Source organism: Periplaneta americana, chromosome 9 (genome assembly GCF_040183065.1).
Source record: "Periplaneta americana isolate PAMFEO1 chromosome 9, P.americana_PAMFEO1_priV1, whole genome shotgun sequence".
NCBI classification, from domain to species: Eukaryota; Metazoa; Arthropoda; class Insecta; order Blattodea; family Blattidae; genus Periplaneta; species Periplaneta americana.
The window spans coordinates 118320007-118339840 of NC_091125.1; the positions used below are offsets into that span (position 1 = coordinate 118320007).

General features: G+C 34.2%; 1 protein-coding gene across 1 annotated transcript in view; it reads left to right on the top strand.

Annotated features, from left to right (window-relative positions):
• The window catches only part of LOC138706426 (putative lipid scramblase CLPTM1), a 42713-nt gene extending 23494 nt beyond the window's left edge, over positions 1-19219 (top strand). Inside the window, exons 5-11 of the mRNA XM_069835717.1 lie at positions 773-890; positions 977-1079; positions 2609-2850; positions 5306-5481; positions 11022-11268; positions 14018-14185; positions 16053-19219. Coding sequence (XP_069691818.1) covers positions 773-890; positions 977-1079; positions 2609-2850; positions 5306-5481; positions 11022-11268; positions 14018-14185; positions 16053-16246 — 1248 coding nt within the window. The 3' untranslated portion in view covers positions 16247-19219. The remainder of the gene's footprint in view (positions 1-772; positions 891-976; positions 1080-2608; positions 2851-5305; positions 5482-11021; positions 11269-14017; positions 14186-16052) is intronic.
• Positions 19220-19834: the final 615 nt, after the last annotated feature.

Here is a 19834-nt window from a genome sequence, read left to right on the forward strand (position 1 = left end):
GTATAAACAAGAAAGGTATAACCAAAATAAATTAACATGTAAGGTATAGGAATTTTGCAGGGACTTCAGAAAAAAAAGGAATGTGTGAAAAAGTGCAACTGAGAAATAGTAAAAGAAGTTTTACTGTATTCTTTTCTTATTCTCGTAGTATTTTTGCCTATATCTACCCTGTTAATATTCCTGCTTTTGTTTTCCTTTAACAGGTTTGAATAATTTTATTTCACAAAAATATAAAACTTTCTTGCTGTTGCTGTATCTGTTGCCACCATTACCATTAACAACAACAGTAATTGAGGACCGTTTTTGCAAAACTTGCTAACTGCAAAATTTGAAAAATTGAGATTTTAGTGGATTCGTTAACATAAAGCAGGCCTCTACATGATGTTAAAGTTATCTTAATAAAATTGAATTATTTCTCTTCATTGTAGTGTGTCAAAAGTGTGATGGTTGCACCTATAACCTATTTGTCTCCATTCAGTTTTTTGTGTTTCCTGTAAAATTTAGTTTTTTCAGTTAGCAAGTTTTGCAAAAACAGTCCTCAATTACTACTATCATTCACGTGTGACTTCCATTATTTGTTCTAGTGAATATAAACTTAGAAACTTACAAGGAAAAGACTGTTGGCTCATGACAGAAACGAGAACACATTGTTATGGGGAAAATTTTCTTCCCAAAAAAGTATAATTGCCAAGAGTACAATTTGCTAGTAATTCATCTGGAATAAGAGGTTTTGTTGTTTAGAATAATTTAATTGTACTCTTGATGTTCACAGAAAGCTGAAACAATGAAGGAGGAAGTTGTGTCACATTGGCATCCAAACCTCACATTAAATCTTGTGACTGATCAAACTAATTGGGTGCAGGGATCCGTTCCTCCACCTCTGGATGAGTGTAAGTTGCAGAATTCACACAATCAGAGCATTGTCTGCTGAACCAGCCCATGAGGTAGTCACATGACTTGTGTTATTTGGTTTCAGATATTGAGTTCTTGCCAGGAGGAGACCGCTACAAACCTGTTATTTATTTCAATGAATTCTGGAACATGTTGAGAGACTACCAACCAATCAACAAGACAACAAAGTAAGTCGTACCTAGCCTTTTAACAGGATTCTAGGAGCCATTTACACAACGAATATACTAGATTCATTATTCTTAGGAATACAATATATGGTGATTCCTTTCACGTGTTCATTTGAACTAAGTTTATAAATACACTAGTGGCTTGTGCAGCAAACGCTGCAAACTAAGTTCATTAGACGTTCAAATAAACATTTTTCAGATTTATTTTCAATGAAAAATACCAGAAATTTTGAAAATTATTTGCTTCCATAATAATGAAACATACTCCCTCTGAATGGTTTTTATGTCCAATACTTTTTCTTGAACCTGTGTATCCTATGTCTCTTGAGTTTCAACGCGAAAACGCAAGTAACAGTGAAAGGGCGATCAGTGGGTTTTTCATGTGGGAGTAAAGCAATAGCTATTTCAGGTCATAGTGAATTGTAAAAGTCAGGTTTGCTATGCTTTTGAACAATAGAAATAGCATTTTGGTATAGCTGCTGCATGTAGAGCTTGAAATGTAGACGGTAAAATCATTTTATCCTGCTAAGAGATCTTGCTGAAATGATCACAAAATTTTGTAGGCCTCTTATTGTATCAGTACGTAATACCGTCTTTCCTTAGGAACTGTAATTTTTGCGCTCTCTCGAGCTAATACTGAAGAGAATGGCGCATATAAATATCTACACCACACCTCCATTAAGTATATGAAAAAAACCCAACCCCACTTTATTAATAACTATAAAAATATTTGATTTTTAATAACAATATTATTATCTTACGTAAGTTTTGTATATATAATAGCTGCCACTCAGTAAATTATAGAAATGAAGATCTAATTTAACACATTCTCTATATCTACTTACATAACCCCAAATCGTTTCACTTTCTTATCATCAGTATAGCATTAATATGTATAATTAATGAAAAATAATCACATCATGGCATTAACTATAATGAAATTTCATTGCTAATGGTAATAATGTAATCAAACCACTTCAAGTTTTGTAGATTTCAATATCCAATACACAGCTGTACTCAGAAAATTACACACCGCAGACCTGTAAATTAGCGAGTCTTCAAGTTTTTAATAACCAATTGAATTTGAACTCTAAATATGTCAGCAATCCTGCAGGTCATGGCCTTCATGTAATAGCCTATTGTTTATTGTAGTGCGTGTTTTGTTTTATTCTGAAATCACGGCCGTGCTGAAATGCAATTAGTTCTCAAAACTGACAACAGATGGATTTTGGAAAATAGGAAAATTATATATGAAAATTGACATTTCACTGAAAACTACTATTTTTCCGAAAAACATTGGGTTCCAAGCTTCAAAATGAGGGGCCATTTATTAAAATCCGTTCAGCCATTTTCCCGTAATTTCCATTACCAGTTCAAATTATATATATAGATAGTTGACTAGTTTTGGCTTCGGAGCCATCATCAGAACTGTTGAGGTCCTGCGTCTTCTGGTAGGTGTGAATTAACTGCTTACATTCATTTTGTACATTTGTGGTATCTGTAACTCACACTCTGTCTTCTTTGAACAGGACCTTGCAGCTGAGCCTGACTTACCAGCCTCTATCACTCTTCAAGTGGCAGATCTATTCTGCGCAGGCCATGCGCAATAAGTGGACAGTGAACATGCTAGGTGAAGCATTTGTGGATGAGGAGGATGAGGACCAGGATTCCCTGAAGGAGGCACTTTTGGAGACATCACCCTACCTCTTGGCTCTCACCATCTTTGTGTCTATATTGCACTCTGTGTTCGAACTGCTGGCATTTAAGAATGGTATGTTTATTACCACCAAGAAGGCAGTATTATTTTCTCATTGTGTGATGTATAGGAAAGTACTGTAAAAAATTATAAAAGTGACAGATTTTTTTGTACACATTTTGTGTGTTTTGGAATGATAAAGTTTATCATGTTACCAATAATATTGTTTATAGATATTTCTTAAACCATCATTCAGAAGACGATATTGCGAAAAAAAGATAAGAAAAGGAATTAAATTGATGCCTACATATTTTCTCATATACATTTTACATGTTTTGAAACGATTAATTTGTTTATCATGTTGTGAATGATATTTCTGTTTATATATTTTTAACTAGTATTCAAAAGTTATACGCAAATTAAATAATTTACTATGTATCTAATTACTTAGATATACTTTCGTATTCTGTCTTCCACATAAAAGGAATTTTTATAATTTCAAGAAGTGAGATATCGCACATCATATATAGAATGTATTGTTTCAGTAAATAATATATAATTAATTTTGTACACATTGACATAAAATATGTAGCTATTTGTATATCATAATCACTTCTGATATTATTGCATAAGGAAATCATCACATGCCATGACCACATGGTCTGAGGTGCCATGCCTTGGCCTGGAATGAGCACTAATGGCCAAGTGCACCAACCTAAATTAATTTCGGCCATTTTGTAAAGATACTGAATTTTATGGTATAACATTATAGGTTGCAACAAACTTTAATTTATTTATAAAATTTAGGTCCAAGGTACAAGTAACTATTATGGGTCTTGTTTAATCTAAAATAAGGCATATTTACATTTGATTTCGACCTGTCACATCTTAAATCAAAATTGGCCAACTAATATATCTAATATATCAAGATTATAAATAGTCAAAATACCTAAATCGACAAATAAAGAGATATTATTAAAGAATATTACAAGATTACAACGTATTTGTAGCTGTCCTGTGTAAATCTTGGAAAATTAATTAGAGATATCTACATAAACAGAAAAATTTATAAATGAATTCAATGTCATTGTGATTACGTGTATCTTCGTAACTTATTGTAAGTTTGATTTGAAGAATAATTTTGTAAGTAAGAAATTCTCTGAAAGATACATTTTTGAAGACAAGTGGCCTATAATTGTTTTGTGTAGTACCTCATTTCGTGTACGAAAAATATGGAAAGAAGAAAATGATAATTACAATCAATCTTTAGTAAATTGTTGTTTTTATCTATTAAAGAGTGATTATTATTTTAAAAAGATATTACATTTCATGTGTATCATTTCTAGTTGAATTAACTAATAAATACTGAATATAAACGAAATCATTCCAATAGTTAGGGTCTGGACCAAGATATGAATTAACTTCAATCAAACGAATATAGGAAGAGAACTAACTAATATAACAATACTACTATGTGCACTTGAAGGTGCTGGCTGAGAAGTCTGGATTTATTCAGATCAGGCAAATAATAATAATGTAACTTTAAACTTCAAACAACAATGTAGTTTTATTCTCACAACAATAACTCTTCACTTTCTACAATTTAATTCCACTCCCGTCAACAATGGGATTTGCTCTCCACACAGCAACACAGTATTCGTTATTGCACTCCACAGACGACAATGACAATTTACTTGGATTATTGAGAATAACAATGAACTGTTAATTTTAACTAATGTTCACAAAGCACTATTTACAAATCAGAACTTTCAGTTCTCAGTTCACAGTTCTTCTAGCTCAGTAGTCACTCGAGTTCACAGTATCTCGAACCCCAGACCTTAGAGACAATCCACTGAACTTCGAACTCAGGTCCCTCCAACTGCAGTCCACTGCACTCGAACTCAGGTCTTCGGATGCTCACACAGCTGTGGACACACACTCAAGTCGAACTCCGGTACACAAGACTGGCTGGCTTGCTGTCCACTGACTGACTGACTGACTGACTGACTAAAGTTCACTTGCGTGTCGTAATTTATAACCACATCATAGTTGCGAGAAAGTACGATTTCTCGAGATTTCTACTTCAACAGACTTCTGGACGATTCTGTTTGAGAGGGTCCGTCCCCCCCTTCACCCCGCACAGTGAAGCACTACCAGCTTTGCGTCTCCCCTTGCCTCGCGCCGTAGTGCACCTCCCCTTTGCCCTCTCGGCATGCAGACGCTCCCCTTACATCCGCCACAACTAAGCGACCAACATTTCATCTGCCACGCGCCCTGTCGGACACACGTTCGAATCCAGACGCAGCCGTCACAATAATAATCATCATCGTCATAGTTGTTGCTATGTCATTCATTGTCTTCTTGAATCTGACAGACCCTGTTTAGTAATGCAGTATTAATAATATCAAAGAGACAGGCACAGTGACTCCATTGTTGTTGAAACTGAGCTATGTCGTTATGAATGATGCGTGAAATTTAAGTTTTGAAGTTTTATTTGTTAAAGAGTCTTAAATTTGTGTGTGTGTTACAGATATTCAATTCTGGAATAACCGAAAGTCATTAGAAGGCCTGTCTGTGCGGTCAGTGTTCTTCAATGTATTCCAGTCTCTAATTGTGCTGTTGTATGTGCTCGACAATGACACAAACACTGTAGTGAAGATTAGCTGCTTTGTGGGCCTTTGCATAGAAGTATGGAAAATACACAAGGTGCGTATATTTATTTTGTGTTGTCGCCTTTGCTAATGTGACATAACGATTGTATTGTATTGTATTTATTTACATTCCATGGTATTCATGCAACGCTTCACAGCTAGAATATGGAACAAGTGCAGGATTCTCAAATTGTTCAGTTTTATGTAAACTTCTGAACAGTTCTGCTGTTATAGAGAAGATGATTTTTCTTCATTGTAGTAGCTGATAGTTGTGAAGTCTCTACTATGTACTGTTAGTGCTAGCTGGTTAGTACTGATCACGAGGTGAAGTTGGATAATTTATTAATAGGATAAGTAAGAAAACAGGAGGAAATCAGATCCGACATTGTTATCTTCCACTATCACTGGACTCTTGATTATAAATGGCAATAAAACATAACCAAAAAACCAAAAATAATTCTGTTTCTACATGACCACTGTTAATTTGTTATTTTTCCTGTTGTTACACGATATACTTCTACATTATTCTAAGTTCACTGGTTAGCTGAACAGTTGGTATTCCGTGTTACAGAGACCTGGGCTCAAAACCCAGTTAATCCATTTAAAATTATGTTGTGGAAGCATTAAGGTTGTTGAAATAAGCATTGAGAATTATATTACCAGATTTGGAAGCGGAAGAAAATTACAATAATTTCAGTCATTTTAACAGAAGCACGATAATACCCTTAACACCAAATGTTCTTCCTGAAATGTAAACATTAGTGGTATTGCAGACATGCCATATTATAAGAAAATTCTTCAGTCTTGTTTGAAAAGTTGTATGATTTGGCATAGGGAGCTCATCAAAAAAACCAGAATAGTTATTTATATACATCACAGATGGTGTTTGTAATTATGACGATGATCATGATCTAGTGGTTCAGCATAGATCCATAAACGACAAAAATGAACTATGGTTTTAACTTATTAGTCTTAGAAGACAGACATTTCATTTCAATGGTGATTAATATATTATTAATGTACTTGCTATAGGGAAAGGGGAAATGAAACTACATGACTCCCACCCTTATTTCAGTGCAGCATTTCTTTTTCCTTCAACTTCTATTTTACATTGTTGTTGTTGTTTTCTAATGCCAGGCGTTTGACAATAAAGTCATTTGACCTCTTGCACTCCAATATTTTTCAAAGATATTATCATGACCAGCCAATGAAGCACAGATTTTGAGGTGTTCCGAATCCATTTCTTGGTTTGAGTTGCACAATGGGCAGTTAGGGGACTGATATATTCCAATTCTATGTAGGTGTTTAGCCAAACAATCATGGCCTGTTGCCAATCTAAATGCAGCTACAGACGATTTTCGTGGTAAATCGGGAATTAACTGTGGATTTTGATGCAGAGAGTTCCATTTTTTCCTTTGGGATTGTGTTATCAAATTTTGTTTGTTGAAGTCTAAGTATGTAGATTTAATAAATCTCTTCACAGAGTAATACGTAGATTTAGTAACAGGTCTGTAAGTAGCAGTGCTGCCCTTCTTTGCTAAAGCATCCGCATTCTCATTTCCCAGGATTCCACAATGGGATGGTATCCATTGGAATACAATTTTTTTATTGAGTGATATTAATTGAGAGAGCATTTTAGTTATTTCTGCTGTTTGAGATGAAGTGTGTGTTTAGAGACGATTGATAGAATAGCTGCTTTGGAGTCTGACAATATAACTGCATTCCTAAATTTATTGATGTGGCATAGAAGATTCCTGAGACATTCACTTATTGCAATGATTTCACCATCAAAACTTGTTGTTCCATATCCAAGTGATCTATAAAGTGAGAAGAGACAGCACGTAACATCTGCACCGGCACCTTGTTCTCTGGAGATAAAGGATCCATCGGTGTATAAATGAAGCCAGTTTTGTGGAGGGTACCTAATATTAATTGTCTCTAAAGACAATTGTTTCAGTATTTCAGTGTTTACTTCTGATTTCAGTATTTCTTCTGTTAAATTTAGATTATATTCTATATTTAATAGAGTTAAAGGGTTTGGTTTAATTTGTAAGTTTTCTTTTAAATTCGGGATATTGATTTTCTGTTTTAATTCTTGAACAATGGATATGAAACTTTTTTGAGTTTTCAATCTACAGAGAGGGCTGTATGAATGCCAATTGTTTCCTGGTAATCTGATAAGTTTTTCATATTGAATCAGTGCTTTTTCGTCTATTGTCATTTTGATACTGTTAATATTAGTGAGGAATCTCATAGAATCTATTGGAGTTGTTTTGATTCCACCAGTAATGAGTCTGAGAGCTTGGTTTTGCACATATTCTATGTCGTTTATGAAAGGTGAAGTAATTAAAATTTCTCCGCAGTATGTCAGCACTGGCTGTATAAACATTTTGTATGTAGTGTTCAAAGTATCGTGGTCTTTCGTTAATGAAAGCATCTTGGGAAGCTTATGTGCAACACATAAATATCTGTAATACTCTTCTTCGTGTTGATGACTCCCATCTCCACAATGTTAGGGACCTTGTAAGTGAAAAAGTTTCTGCTCTGTCAAAATTGAATATCACAGCTATTGATGCTATCAACTGGTCAGGTCGTAAAATTCGTAAACACTTAAGAAATGACGCATTCCAAACTTGGACAAACCATACCTTGCGTGGTAAAGGGGTTATTGTTTATAGTGATCTCCCCAAGGCTAACTCATGGGTAAGCAATCGAAAGGGCCTATCTTCCTCAGAATGGACCAATGCTTTAAAAATGTCAAGCAATATTTCGGCGGTTCGCGCAATACCGGGCAGAACTCTAAGCACAACCCGTTGCCGTCATCCAGACTGTAGCGAGCTTGAAACACTTGGACACGTGCTTGGACAGTGCCCCAAAGGCGAGCTGCTGATAAATGCTAGACATCATCGTGTACGACATGCTTTGGCGATATCGTTAAAAACTTTAAATTGGGAGATTCATGAGGAAGTACATTGTGTATCATCAGATGGTTCTTTTAGACGGGCAGACATTATTGCTATCAACGGACGCTTAAAATGGGCTCTTGTTCTTGACCCTACTATCCGTTTCGAAAGAAACCTAAATCAGGCCACCGAAGTTGATATTGAGAAGAAGTCCATATACGAACCTTGTCTGCCGTATCTTTCTCAAAAGTACAACGTCCCTCTTAAACAATGGTTCGTCATTGGTTTGCTGTTTGGCAGTAGAGGTTCAATCACAAAATTCACGTGGAATTATCTTAAGGAACTTCACATTCCTTTTGATTATGTAATGTCTATTCTTATAAATATTATCAAGGATTCTCTTCAAATATTACATCATCATCTCTATTTCAATTAATCAACTTATATTTGCCTTCAACAATTAACTTTCTTTTTTCTTTAATGTATCACATCACATTATTGTACATGTTTATTGTATTCAGGACCCTTGTGGTCACTCAAAATTCTTTGAGCTGATGTCTATAATTTAGAAATTTATTTAGAGCATCCCCATTTCTTTCCTGCTAGTCTTTTTAGAAGGGAGAATCTTTTACGAGCTTTCTCAGAAATGTATTTCAAATGATTGCTCCATGTTAACTTACTATCGAAAATAACTCCAAGATATTTGGATTCATAAGTCCTAGGAAGGTGTTGGCCATTGTATTGGATATTGAATTCTCTTTCTTTTTTACCGAGTGAAAATATTTGGTAGTTACTTTTGCTTAAATTGAGTGTCATCAAATTTGATGTATTCCATTCATATAGTTGATTTAGAGCTTTAAGAGTAAAATTTTGAACTTTGTCTCTATGTCTGTAAGATCCGAAAGTCCACAAAACTGTATCATCTGCAAATAGTGCTGTTTTCATGTTTGATTCCTCTAATAGGGAGGGTAAGTCATTTATATAAATATTGAATAAAGTTGTGCTGAGGACAGCATCCTGAGGTAGACCTCGATATGTTTGTCTGTAACTAGAAAGTGAATTATTGAATTTAGTGGCAATGAATCTTTGACTAAGGAATTCTGATATCCATCTGAACATATTGCTGGAGATACCTAATTTCTGGAGTTTTAGTAATAATTTATTTCTCCAAACAGAGTCATATGCTAACTGAAAGTCAATAAATATTGCCAAGGTATCTTCTTTCTTGTTAAAACTGTCTTTTATTTCTTGGCCTTGGCGTATGACTTGTTCATTGGTAAAGTGTAGTTGTCGAAAGCCGGCTTGTCTTGGTGATAAAAGATTTTGGGATTCTAAATACCAAGTTAATCTGTTGGAGATCATGGACTCCATGGTTTTTGCTATCATGCTTAATAGTGCTATTGGTCGATAACTATTAACATCATGAGCAGGTTTCCCTTTTTTGTGAATTGGTACAATGATTGCTTTTTTCCAAGCTGCAGGAATTGAGGTGTTCCATGATAAATTGAAAATGGATAAAAGTACAGACTTGGCTTTTTCCCCCAGATGTTTCAAAAATTCGGAATGAATGTTGTCGGGGCCAGGAGATTTCTTGCTTTTTAAATTTTGTATAGCTATAGTTAATTCTTTGGAAGTAAAATTTTGATGAAATATTTCAGGTTTTGTACTAGTAATATTGTTTTTATTATTTTTATGTAATTCTCTTTTGATAAATTTGTCAGTTTTTTTGATATTGGGGTGTAATCTGTGAGAGTTTGAGTAGTGTTTATTATATGCGTTTGCTATATCTCTACTATCTGTTAGTGTTTTGTTATTATGAATAATAGGTTGGCTAGTATTTTCTTGTGTATTGGAAATATTCTTCAGAAATTTATATGTTTTAGCGCTATCAGTTCTGTAATTAATATTTTCAATAAATTTATTGAAACTGTTCTTTTTTGCTGTTATGATTGCTTTTTTAAGAATGGCAGTCTTCTTCCTCCAATCTTGAGTATCTTCTGGTGTTTTGCTATGTTCTGCTTTGGTTCTTGCTTTATCTCTATCTTGTTTCAATAAATTCAGGTTTTCTGTCCAGAATGGGGTGTATTTTTTTGGTTTGCCTCGTGGAATGTGCTTTTTTGCAATTTTAAGAAGAGATTCACGGAAATATTTGTTCAATCTATCTGAGTTTATATTTTCCATTAGTGGTGTGTTGAGCTTGAGGTGTTCGTCGAGTTCTGTTGTAAATAGTTTCCAATTCGCTTTCTTAAAGTTCCATGTTGTTTTGTTATTGTAGGGTGCCTGTCTTCGGTTTTGGTGGAGATGGATAGAAGCAATGATGACTCTATGGCCATATCCAGGGTCTTCAATTATTTTTTTCTTGGTTTCGTGATGGATATCTGATGTTACTAGTAATAAGTCTGGATTTGTACCAGAACCAGAATAATGAATGAAAGTAGGGGGATCGTCTTTTCTGTAGACAAGTTCTGCAGTTGTAGTATTTAGGAGGTCCATGATCATTTTTCCAGGTCTATTTTACATTGTAGCTAGTTAATTAAGATAGACAAATTAAGTGTATCTGAAAATGAAGACATTTCAACCTTTGTATCATATTATTTTTAGACATTTATTCTGTAATATTAATAGTTTAGAAAAAAAAGACCTCATGCTTGGAAGTATTGAGTCTTAAAATGTCGACTTTTGTGTTGTTCAGGTGATGGACATCAATGTGAACAGTGAAGCTCGCATCTTTGGCCTGATTCCAAGGATCAGCTTCTCAGACAAGGGCTCTTATATTGAGTCAAGTACCAAGGAGTATGACATGCTTGCATTCCGGTATCTGTCATGGGCATTGTATCCCCTCCTGGGTGGCTATGCCGTATACTCACTTCTATACCAGGAGCATCGAGGGTGGTACTCCTTTGTACTCAATATGCTGTATGGCTTCCTCCTCACATTCGGTAAGAATGCTTGAGAACCAGATCAGATAGGCTACATTACTCTTACTGAAATAAATAGTGTGTATAACCTCTTATCATTGATGTTTGAGCAGTACACTCACAGGACTTAACTTAGAATGTTGGTAAAACCAAAACATTACATTACTCCATGGTGAGCACGTTTCTTAAAGTAATCTACTGATAATATATTTCTATGATAAAGAGTATGACGACAATAATTGAAAAGTAGTGATATTTCTGTATTTGAAGATATCATTGTATTTGTGAAAGACATATTTTCATAGAGAATGTTATTTTGTAGTAAGGTATTTTGTCTTAAAATTTAACAGTTCTTCCTAAAGAATAAATAGTCAGTATTTTCTCGTAATAGATAAAGTTCTCTGATTTGAATATGTAGACTTATATGAATCATGGAAGTCTCAGTAAATTTAACCTTCTATAAACACTTGCATAATACTCAGTAACCCTGATACTGCATTCGGCAAAGATTCTTCTGTGAACACTGAATCGACGTTTATATTTTAAGATGGAAGAAGAGTTAGAAGAGGAACAGTTTGGCTTCAGAAAGGGAAAAGGTGCGGAAGATGCAATTGGACTGCTGTGAACAATCAACGAAAGATACTTAGAAATAAAGACATGTATGTAGTATTTGTGGACTTGGGAAAGGCTTTTGACAGAGTGGATTGGAATAAATTTATAGGGATCCTGAAGAAAATTAGTATGGATTGGAAAGAAAGGAGGCTATCAGTAATCTTCATATGAAATGTGTCAGAATCAAGATAGAAGAAGAAATGTCAGAGGGAAGTGGAATAGGGAGAAGAGTACAAGGATGTTCTTTTCACCTACCTATTCAACATCGACTTGGAAGATTTAGTGAAGAACTGTTTTCAGAACACGAGAGTAAGAAGAATAAAGTGCACTAGATTTCCTGATGATATGGCGTTGTTAGCAGAAGAGGAGATGATACTAAGGGATATGCTACTGGAACTAAATGACAGCTGGGAGCAGTATGGCATGAAGATAAATGCAAACAAGACGTAGACCATGATTATTCCTTTGTGGCCTGACAAAAACACTAGAGGAGAGGAATTCGATCTGGTGCTGTGCATTGAACTTTGGCGTAGCTCAGTGGTAGAACCAAGGACCTCAGTTCGATCCCCGGTACTGGAGCGAATTTTTCTCCCCTAATAATCATTGTTACTATAACAGATATATTCGGTAATACCAAAAATTAATCTTTACGTAATTCTGTAGCAGTTTTACGTACATGTATATGCATCATGCACAATTGCACAAAAACCAGCCACAGTTCGTCATCTGTTGGAGGTATTTTCATGTGGTTTTTTTCGAGTGTATTGGAGGGAATCTGTTTTTTACTGCCATAAGGTTGTATTATGTTTAACCATTTCTAAAATAGAAATAAAAGAGTGACGTCATGTAAATTTAATTCTAGTAAGGGATTTAACTGCTTCAGCTCTTAGCACTGAGACCTGGTTTCATCAACCTTTGTTAAATTATAACAGTGTGTTATTACATTTTAACTGTAAACTTAACAGTTGAAGCATTTCTTCAACTACTGTTAGTATTAACAGGCTGTTAAAATCTATGTTAATTTAACTGCCCAATTTCATGCAGTTAAATCATTTAACTATCTGTTAGCATAGAAGTATCCAATATGGCTGGTGCGTTAGATGCTGAACTTATATATCTGCATTATTTAGAAAATGATATCCATGAATACATAAACAGAGCAGATGATTTCTGTGATTTGACAGACCAGAAGTTCATACAAAGGTATATTTTCTGCCAAGCCTCACTTTTCGCTTTCAACTTAGATCCGTTTGTTTGTTTATTCTCATTAATTGGTTTATACTGGGAAATAATTTCCAGCAGAAGGTTTCTTTCGAAAGAAGAGAAATTAGTCCCAAGAGTTCTTTTTGTTCCAGTGTTTTCCATTTCATAATAGCAATACCAATACGCCGCTCCACGCTATTGTGATACAGATGAGGAAAGAAGCAGAAATCAAACCTGAGAGAATAGAAAGACTTCTATTCTCTCTGAATCAAACAACGGAAACAAGCGAGAATCGCAATTGTCAGAGTTCAGAAAACAGAAGTGAGTCTGTACATGGTTATAGGTTATGGTTAAACTCTAGAATCTCTGGTCCTAACAGAGAGTTAACAAACAGAATGTTAAAATGTGAAATGTAAAGTCGAAGAAACGCAGTATTTTTAACAGCAATTCATACTTTTAACTTGCAGTTAATTAACGCTATGTTAGGTGCATTATAACAAAGGTTGAAGAAACCGGGCCTGAGACTTTTAAATACTGGGTTGAGCAGTTAAAAACAAAATAAGAGAATAATTCTTACTCCATAAATGATCATAAAGAATATATCAGGGGAGAAATTTCCAACATTCCACAACAAGAACTCCACTAAATTTTGAGAAATACATTCTGAAGATAGCTATATTCACAGGCAGGCATCTGTTATTTACTGTAAATAAAAGGTATGTGTATACCTTTATGTTTATGAAGAAAGTGAGTTATAATTTTTTGGCAGATGATTCATCCTATAGGAAAGAGTTGTCATGCAACAAGCAACAGCCAGTGAAGTTAGCAACTCCTGTGCGTAACGAGTTTCTTCTCTGGCTCACAGCATGACAACCAGTAATTGTGTGTGCAATGCTCTTATTCTTTTGATTATTCTTTGCCGTATACTTATGTGGTTTCTTTTGTTTCTTCCTAGGATTCATCATGATGACTCCACAACTATTCATCAATTATAAATTGAAGTCAGTAGCACACTTACCATGGCGTATGATGTCATACAAGTTCCTCAATACCTTCATCGATGACATCTTCGCATTTGTTATCAAAATGCCAACACTTTACAGACTGGGCTGTTTCAGAGATGGTATGTGTGTGCAATAGTGCAGTCATTTTTAATTTAATATTTTATTCTGCTTCTTTTAAAAATGTGGATTAAAAAACCCGTGAGAGTAAATTTTACCTCTCATATAGGTCAGTTTTGGAGATATCTAGCTTCATAACTGGTTGTTGTAATATGGAAGAAATGTTATTATTTGATAGAAGTAGATATTTTACAGCATTAATGAAGAGTTGAAGAAATTCACTTGTCCATTATCTATAGACAGTTGGTTGATCAGTTTATTTACTATAGTTAGTACCCAATGCTGTGGGCTGTGATGATAAATTAAATGTCATGTATTGCATCCCATAAGTAAATGTTATTTACTGTCTTGCATCCAAATAATTTTTACGTTATCTATATGGTTGCTAGTGCTTCACAATACAAGTACTATTGTGTTCTATATACATTCATGGTCTAGTGGTCAGAGCTTCTGGCTATAGTTCATGAGGTCCTGGGTTCGATTCCCGGTAGAGCACAGGAATTTTTCCTTAAAGGGGATTATTCCTGTGTTCGTCCATTGTCTGGAATTTAGGTTAAGTTTAGATTTAAGACCTCTCCTGGCACCACATTATCATAATCATCCTATCACATCATCGGGGTAATGTAACTCCGCCTTCCAGGCACCCCAACCTCAGAAGTGGGTTACAGCTAAGCCACGGCCAGGAGAGAAGACCAGAAATGTCGAAAAGACAACCTGGTGGCATTGGATTAAAAAAAGCATTGCTTATGGTTGATTATAAAACATATTGTAATTTATTTCACTATTAGTCAATAGCTAGGTTATAAACTTTGCTTGTCAGAAATAAATTTGCTTTCAAATCATGATGAGCCCAAGCAGAATTTGTGGTGGACAAAGGTGGTGTGTGAGACATATTTTTGTGTGGTACTGTATCGTTTCCCTTGCCACTATCATTGTCATTCATATACTTTTGCCATGTATGTAGAATGTAAATTTACTATATTTTAATTTATTAATTACATATTAGAAACATCTTTTATAAATTTTGTTTGAAATGGTAATGTATGGCCTGTTGTAATCATGCATACATAGTAATGTATCCTCTTCGGATACACCTTTGCTGAATCATTTTCTAGTACCTTGCACATTCTTTTTACTGTCCATCCATAAACCACAAAAGAAGTAAATTAAAATCATCCGTATCAGTTGCAGAAGACACAGCTCTGACTACTAGTAACAGGCATCTATAATGAACACCAATCAAAATATCCCTCATTTCTCATGAAAAACAAGAACTGAAAAGACTAAAGTGGACTATAGTGGACTTTATGTTGTCAGCAAACAGCTGGATAGATCAAGAAGATAGATTGATTGCATGGATTGTAATAATAATAATAATAATAATAATAATAATAACAATAGTAACGACCACGACTATGACGACGATATATTCTATTAATAGTAAATATTTATGAACAATTTTTAGTGCAAAATTTTGGTTACATAATAATGCTTCAATTTGTAATCAATTTAAGTCACTGTTTCGCATCATAGTATTGTTTGTTGGATATTTGCACTCTCCCATCTGTAATCATGTATACCTGCAGCAGACGAGCAAATGCTGGGTAACTTTCGGTGCTGGACCCCGGACTCATTTCACCGGCATTATCACCTTAATTTCATTCAGACGCTAAATAATCTAGATGTTGATACAGCATCGTAAAATAACCCAATAAAAAAAATGTATACCTGCAGCCATTTTTAGTTGGTATTGTCTGATCATGACTAGCACAGAAGGTAGATTCTGTCCCAGGAAAGAGTCTACCATTTGTTAACTTTGTGCTTTATTAATTTTCATGAATGTAATTATTATTATTGTTATTATTTCAGATATTGTTTTCTTCATATTCCTCTATCAACGCTGGATATATAAGACAGACCCAACTAGAGTGAATGAGTTTGGTTTCTCGGGAGAGATGGAACAGGAGGCGGCAGCAGCCCGAAGTGGGCAGCAGGCGAACGGAACAGCACCTGCCATTGCTGCAGCACCTCCCAAAGATCCCACCGATAAGAAAGAGGATTAACATGAGTGCTGCATCTATAGTCTCGTCGTTTTTCTAGAAAACGGGTAACGAAACGAAGAGTAAATTTATCGTGCAAGTTTTAATCTAATTAGTTGCAGTACTGTTGGCACACGCCTCTGTGGTGCCCTAATGTAATTGTTGCCATCTTATTTTCGTCCCTTTCTTGCTTAACTGTGACTTGATTTTAAGTGGAAAGCATTTAAATGTTACTGTGCATGAGAGTTGCTGTAGCTAACGGAGACTATCTTAGCTTTCCTGTCCCTTGCAGCAGAGTGTGCGAGATTAGCAAGTTTATGTTAGACTGAAAATACCGCGTTTTTATTCCACCAGGTTGTGGAATTGTTAATGTTTGAGTGTGTGTAGTTAAGGGGATGTATTAAATTCCACTTTGGTTGAATGTACTTCTGCATATTATTTAAAATTATTCAGATTGTGTTTGCATTTGAAATGTGCTCAAGTTGAATTGAGCAGTCTGTTAGGTGTTCAGGTCACATTATCACTTCACTCATTGCACTTTGATATGTCTATAAAAGTTACGAAGGATGTTATACATGGCTGCTGAACTAAATTTATTCTATGAGGAAAGGTTAAGTTTATACATCATCGATGTGCAACTATAACAGAAAGGCGTGACATTTATAAAGTCAGGTGTCCGTTTGTCAGCAATTGGGAAAGAGAATAGAATCGTGATTATTGGACTTGGTGTAATAAGTACTCTTTCCTTCTTCATTTTCCTCCTCTTCTCCTTATCCCCTTTCCCTCTGCCTTAAGTTTCACAATCATGTTTTCAAGATATATTTCTAGCAACAGAAGAAATAAAAAAAAGTCTGTCTTTGACAAGCCACCATAGCTTCTTCCCTTCATATCTATCTTAAATTATTTCAATTTCCGAGAATGTGGTTTGTTCTGCACAAATTTTTTAAAATGCTTCAGAACCACATTATAGAATTATAATTTTAACTGAGTTAGGTGGTGGCTTGTTAAATTGTTCTGGAAGTGATGCTGTATGTTGCTTTGACAGTGTAAAGTATTCTTTTCTGAGGTTGGGACACATGCTGGGCGGAAGACAGTACCTTAATGATATAAATATTTGAGCTGAATCATCAGCATAGCACCTGTGATGATCTCATTAATATGCCAAATGTGCTGGGAAAGAAAATGCAGTGGAAGCTCGTTGTAACATAGGCATCAGAGGTCAGTTTCATACAGTGGCAAAATATTGAGGTTTATTTGGTGCAAAACAAATTTGTGCTGGGAAACAAGAAGGAAAATTGAAGATTACCATTCTGATTTTTAAATGTATAACAAATAAAATTAATTGATTTGTTCGTCGTAACATTTTATACATTTATACCACAAAGGTCACTTGTTTAAGAAAAATCAAATGGTTTTAACAGAGGTCAGATGTAATAACTTAATGCTGATGTCAGATGTTCCAACTATGTGATGTCATTGCTAGTTAGTGAACATGTCTAAAACTATAATGACGATGTTTTTTTAAATAGTGTATAAGTGTTGAATAATTTTATCAACGATCATATTTTGACTTTCTGGGTTAGATTGTAGTTGTCTGTTCCAGTTTTCATTGGTATGTCCATTTTTTCAGTGATTTTTGCCAGTTTTGATATTCATAAAGTCGATGATTAAACTTGAAGATGGAATTTCAGACTGTCAATTGACTATTGTCAAGTCAGTGGCAAAATATTATACAGTAAATTTGCGATTTTGAACTTGCATATATTTGATGAAAGGAAAGGGCATTCTTCTTTATACAAATTTTCTAAATATCTTTATGTAAAATGCCATATAATTTTAATGTTGAGATTATGTAACTGGAGTGTAGAATATAATGTAACCTAATTTTCTTTACCAGAAAGGAATAATGGCTATTATTGTCAGTTAAAGATAAATTTATTCTTGTTTAATTGCATTCCAATTAAATTTATCATTGCATTCTCATTGGGATTCAGATTATAGCTCTTTTGTTTGTATTCATTTTTCTGTAATATTCGTGTTTTACAGTCATACAAATAATGTAGAACGATAAAAAAATTCGAGCACAACAACAATAAATAATATGTTTGATACATAGAAGATTCTTAGTGTGTCTGCCTGAAAAATCAGGACAGTTCCGTATTAAATTTGTGCTTCGGAAAAATATGCACAACCTTTTATAATTCTACTTTGCACATGAATTACAGAAATAATAAAACTGACAAAATGGCATTTTTTTTTGTTGTTTTTTTGTTATACTCTAATGTTAGTTGGTGAAAAGCCTGTCAACATTAAATAATTATCACTGTTCAAAGTTTTTAATAAATACAGTGTCATTTGCTATTGATTAATTGAGATTTTGAATTTATTTTGGTTTGATTTTCCCACCAAAATTTAAACTTGAATGCAGAATTTCCAGTTATTTTTTCTTTTCAGAAATGGGGAATCTGTGGATGTATTAATACAGCCTGAGAAAATAGACTGTAATGCAATTTTAAGCATTTAGATACTACGAAACTCTTATTTTGTACATATAGACTTCAACATTCATTAGATGTGTGTATAGCTTACAATGTCCAAGACAGATACGAACTTTGAAAAATATAAAGGTTTTATCTGTCATTACCCAGACAGATATGTTCATTACCATGTCCCTTTTGTGCTCCAAGACTTGTGAACATTGACATTTTTTGGCATTGAGCTTAACATTGGTTCGTATGTACTCACATATTTTACCAATCTTTTTTTCGGTCATGAGTACAATACAAGAAATTCAGTAAAAGATCTACTGACAGCCGAACAGACTGGCTTCTGCAGTGTATCCATTACTGTGAGCTTCCATTGTATCCGTTTATAAAATATTACAAAGTGAATGTTATTACATGTCCAAAATTACAGAATTTAATATTATAATGAGTGTATGAAGATATACGAATGAGCTGTATTGAGGAGAATTAAATATGCTGTATTTGTTGGTCATTCCTGAAGGTTTCATGTTTTCATGTTGAATTTTGATTTCTTATTTCATCATTGTCATAATTATTCTTTCATATCAATGGTGTATAGGTAAAAAGAAAGAATTTTCAGGAACAACAAAAATTAAATTTTAACACATTATCATTATTAATTGCCTAATATGAACGAATGTGAACATGATTGTCAAAACCATATCTTCACATTTTGTAATTAAATTTTAACTAATTACAGCAAAAAAAAGTTGAATTTAAAAGAATGAGGGTTAAGCCCTTTTAGCTAAACACCATCGATATCTTAGAGCCATATAACCTGTTAGACTCAATCCATCTTTTCTTATGCCATCCTGAACTTCTGTTTATTTTTTATATGTATGTTAAAAGATTTGGAGTTGTGTCATTCTCCATCTTTTTGACATGATGTAACCAATTCAGTCTTTTACTTTTAACAAGCATAAAATTGATTGCATTATTAGTCTTAGAATGCATATCTAAATTATTCTTTTGGTTATGTATATAATTTTGAATTAGAAATGAACATAGGATCTGTATATCAGTTTTTACTTCCAATGTTGTTGAAAGGAGTAAAATGACAACATTTACTAACAATAATGAAGATGGA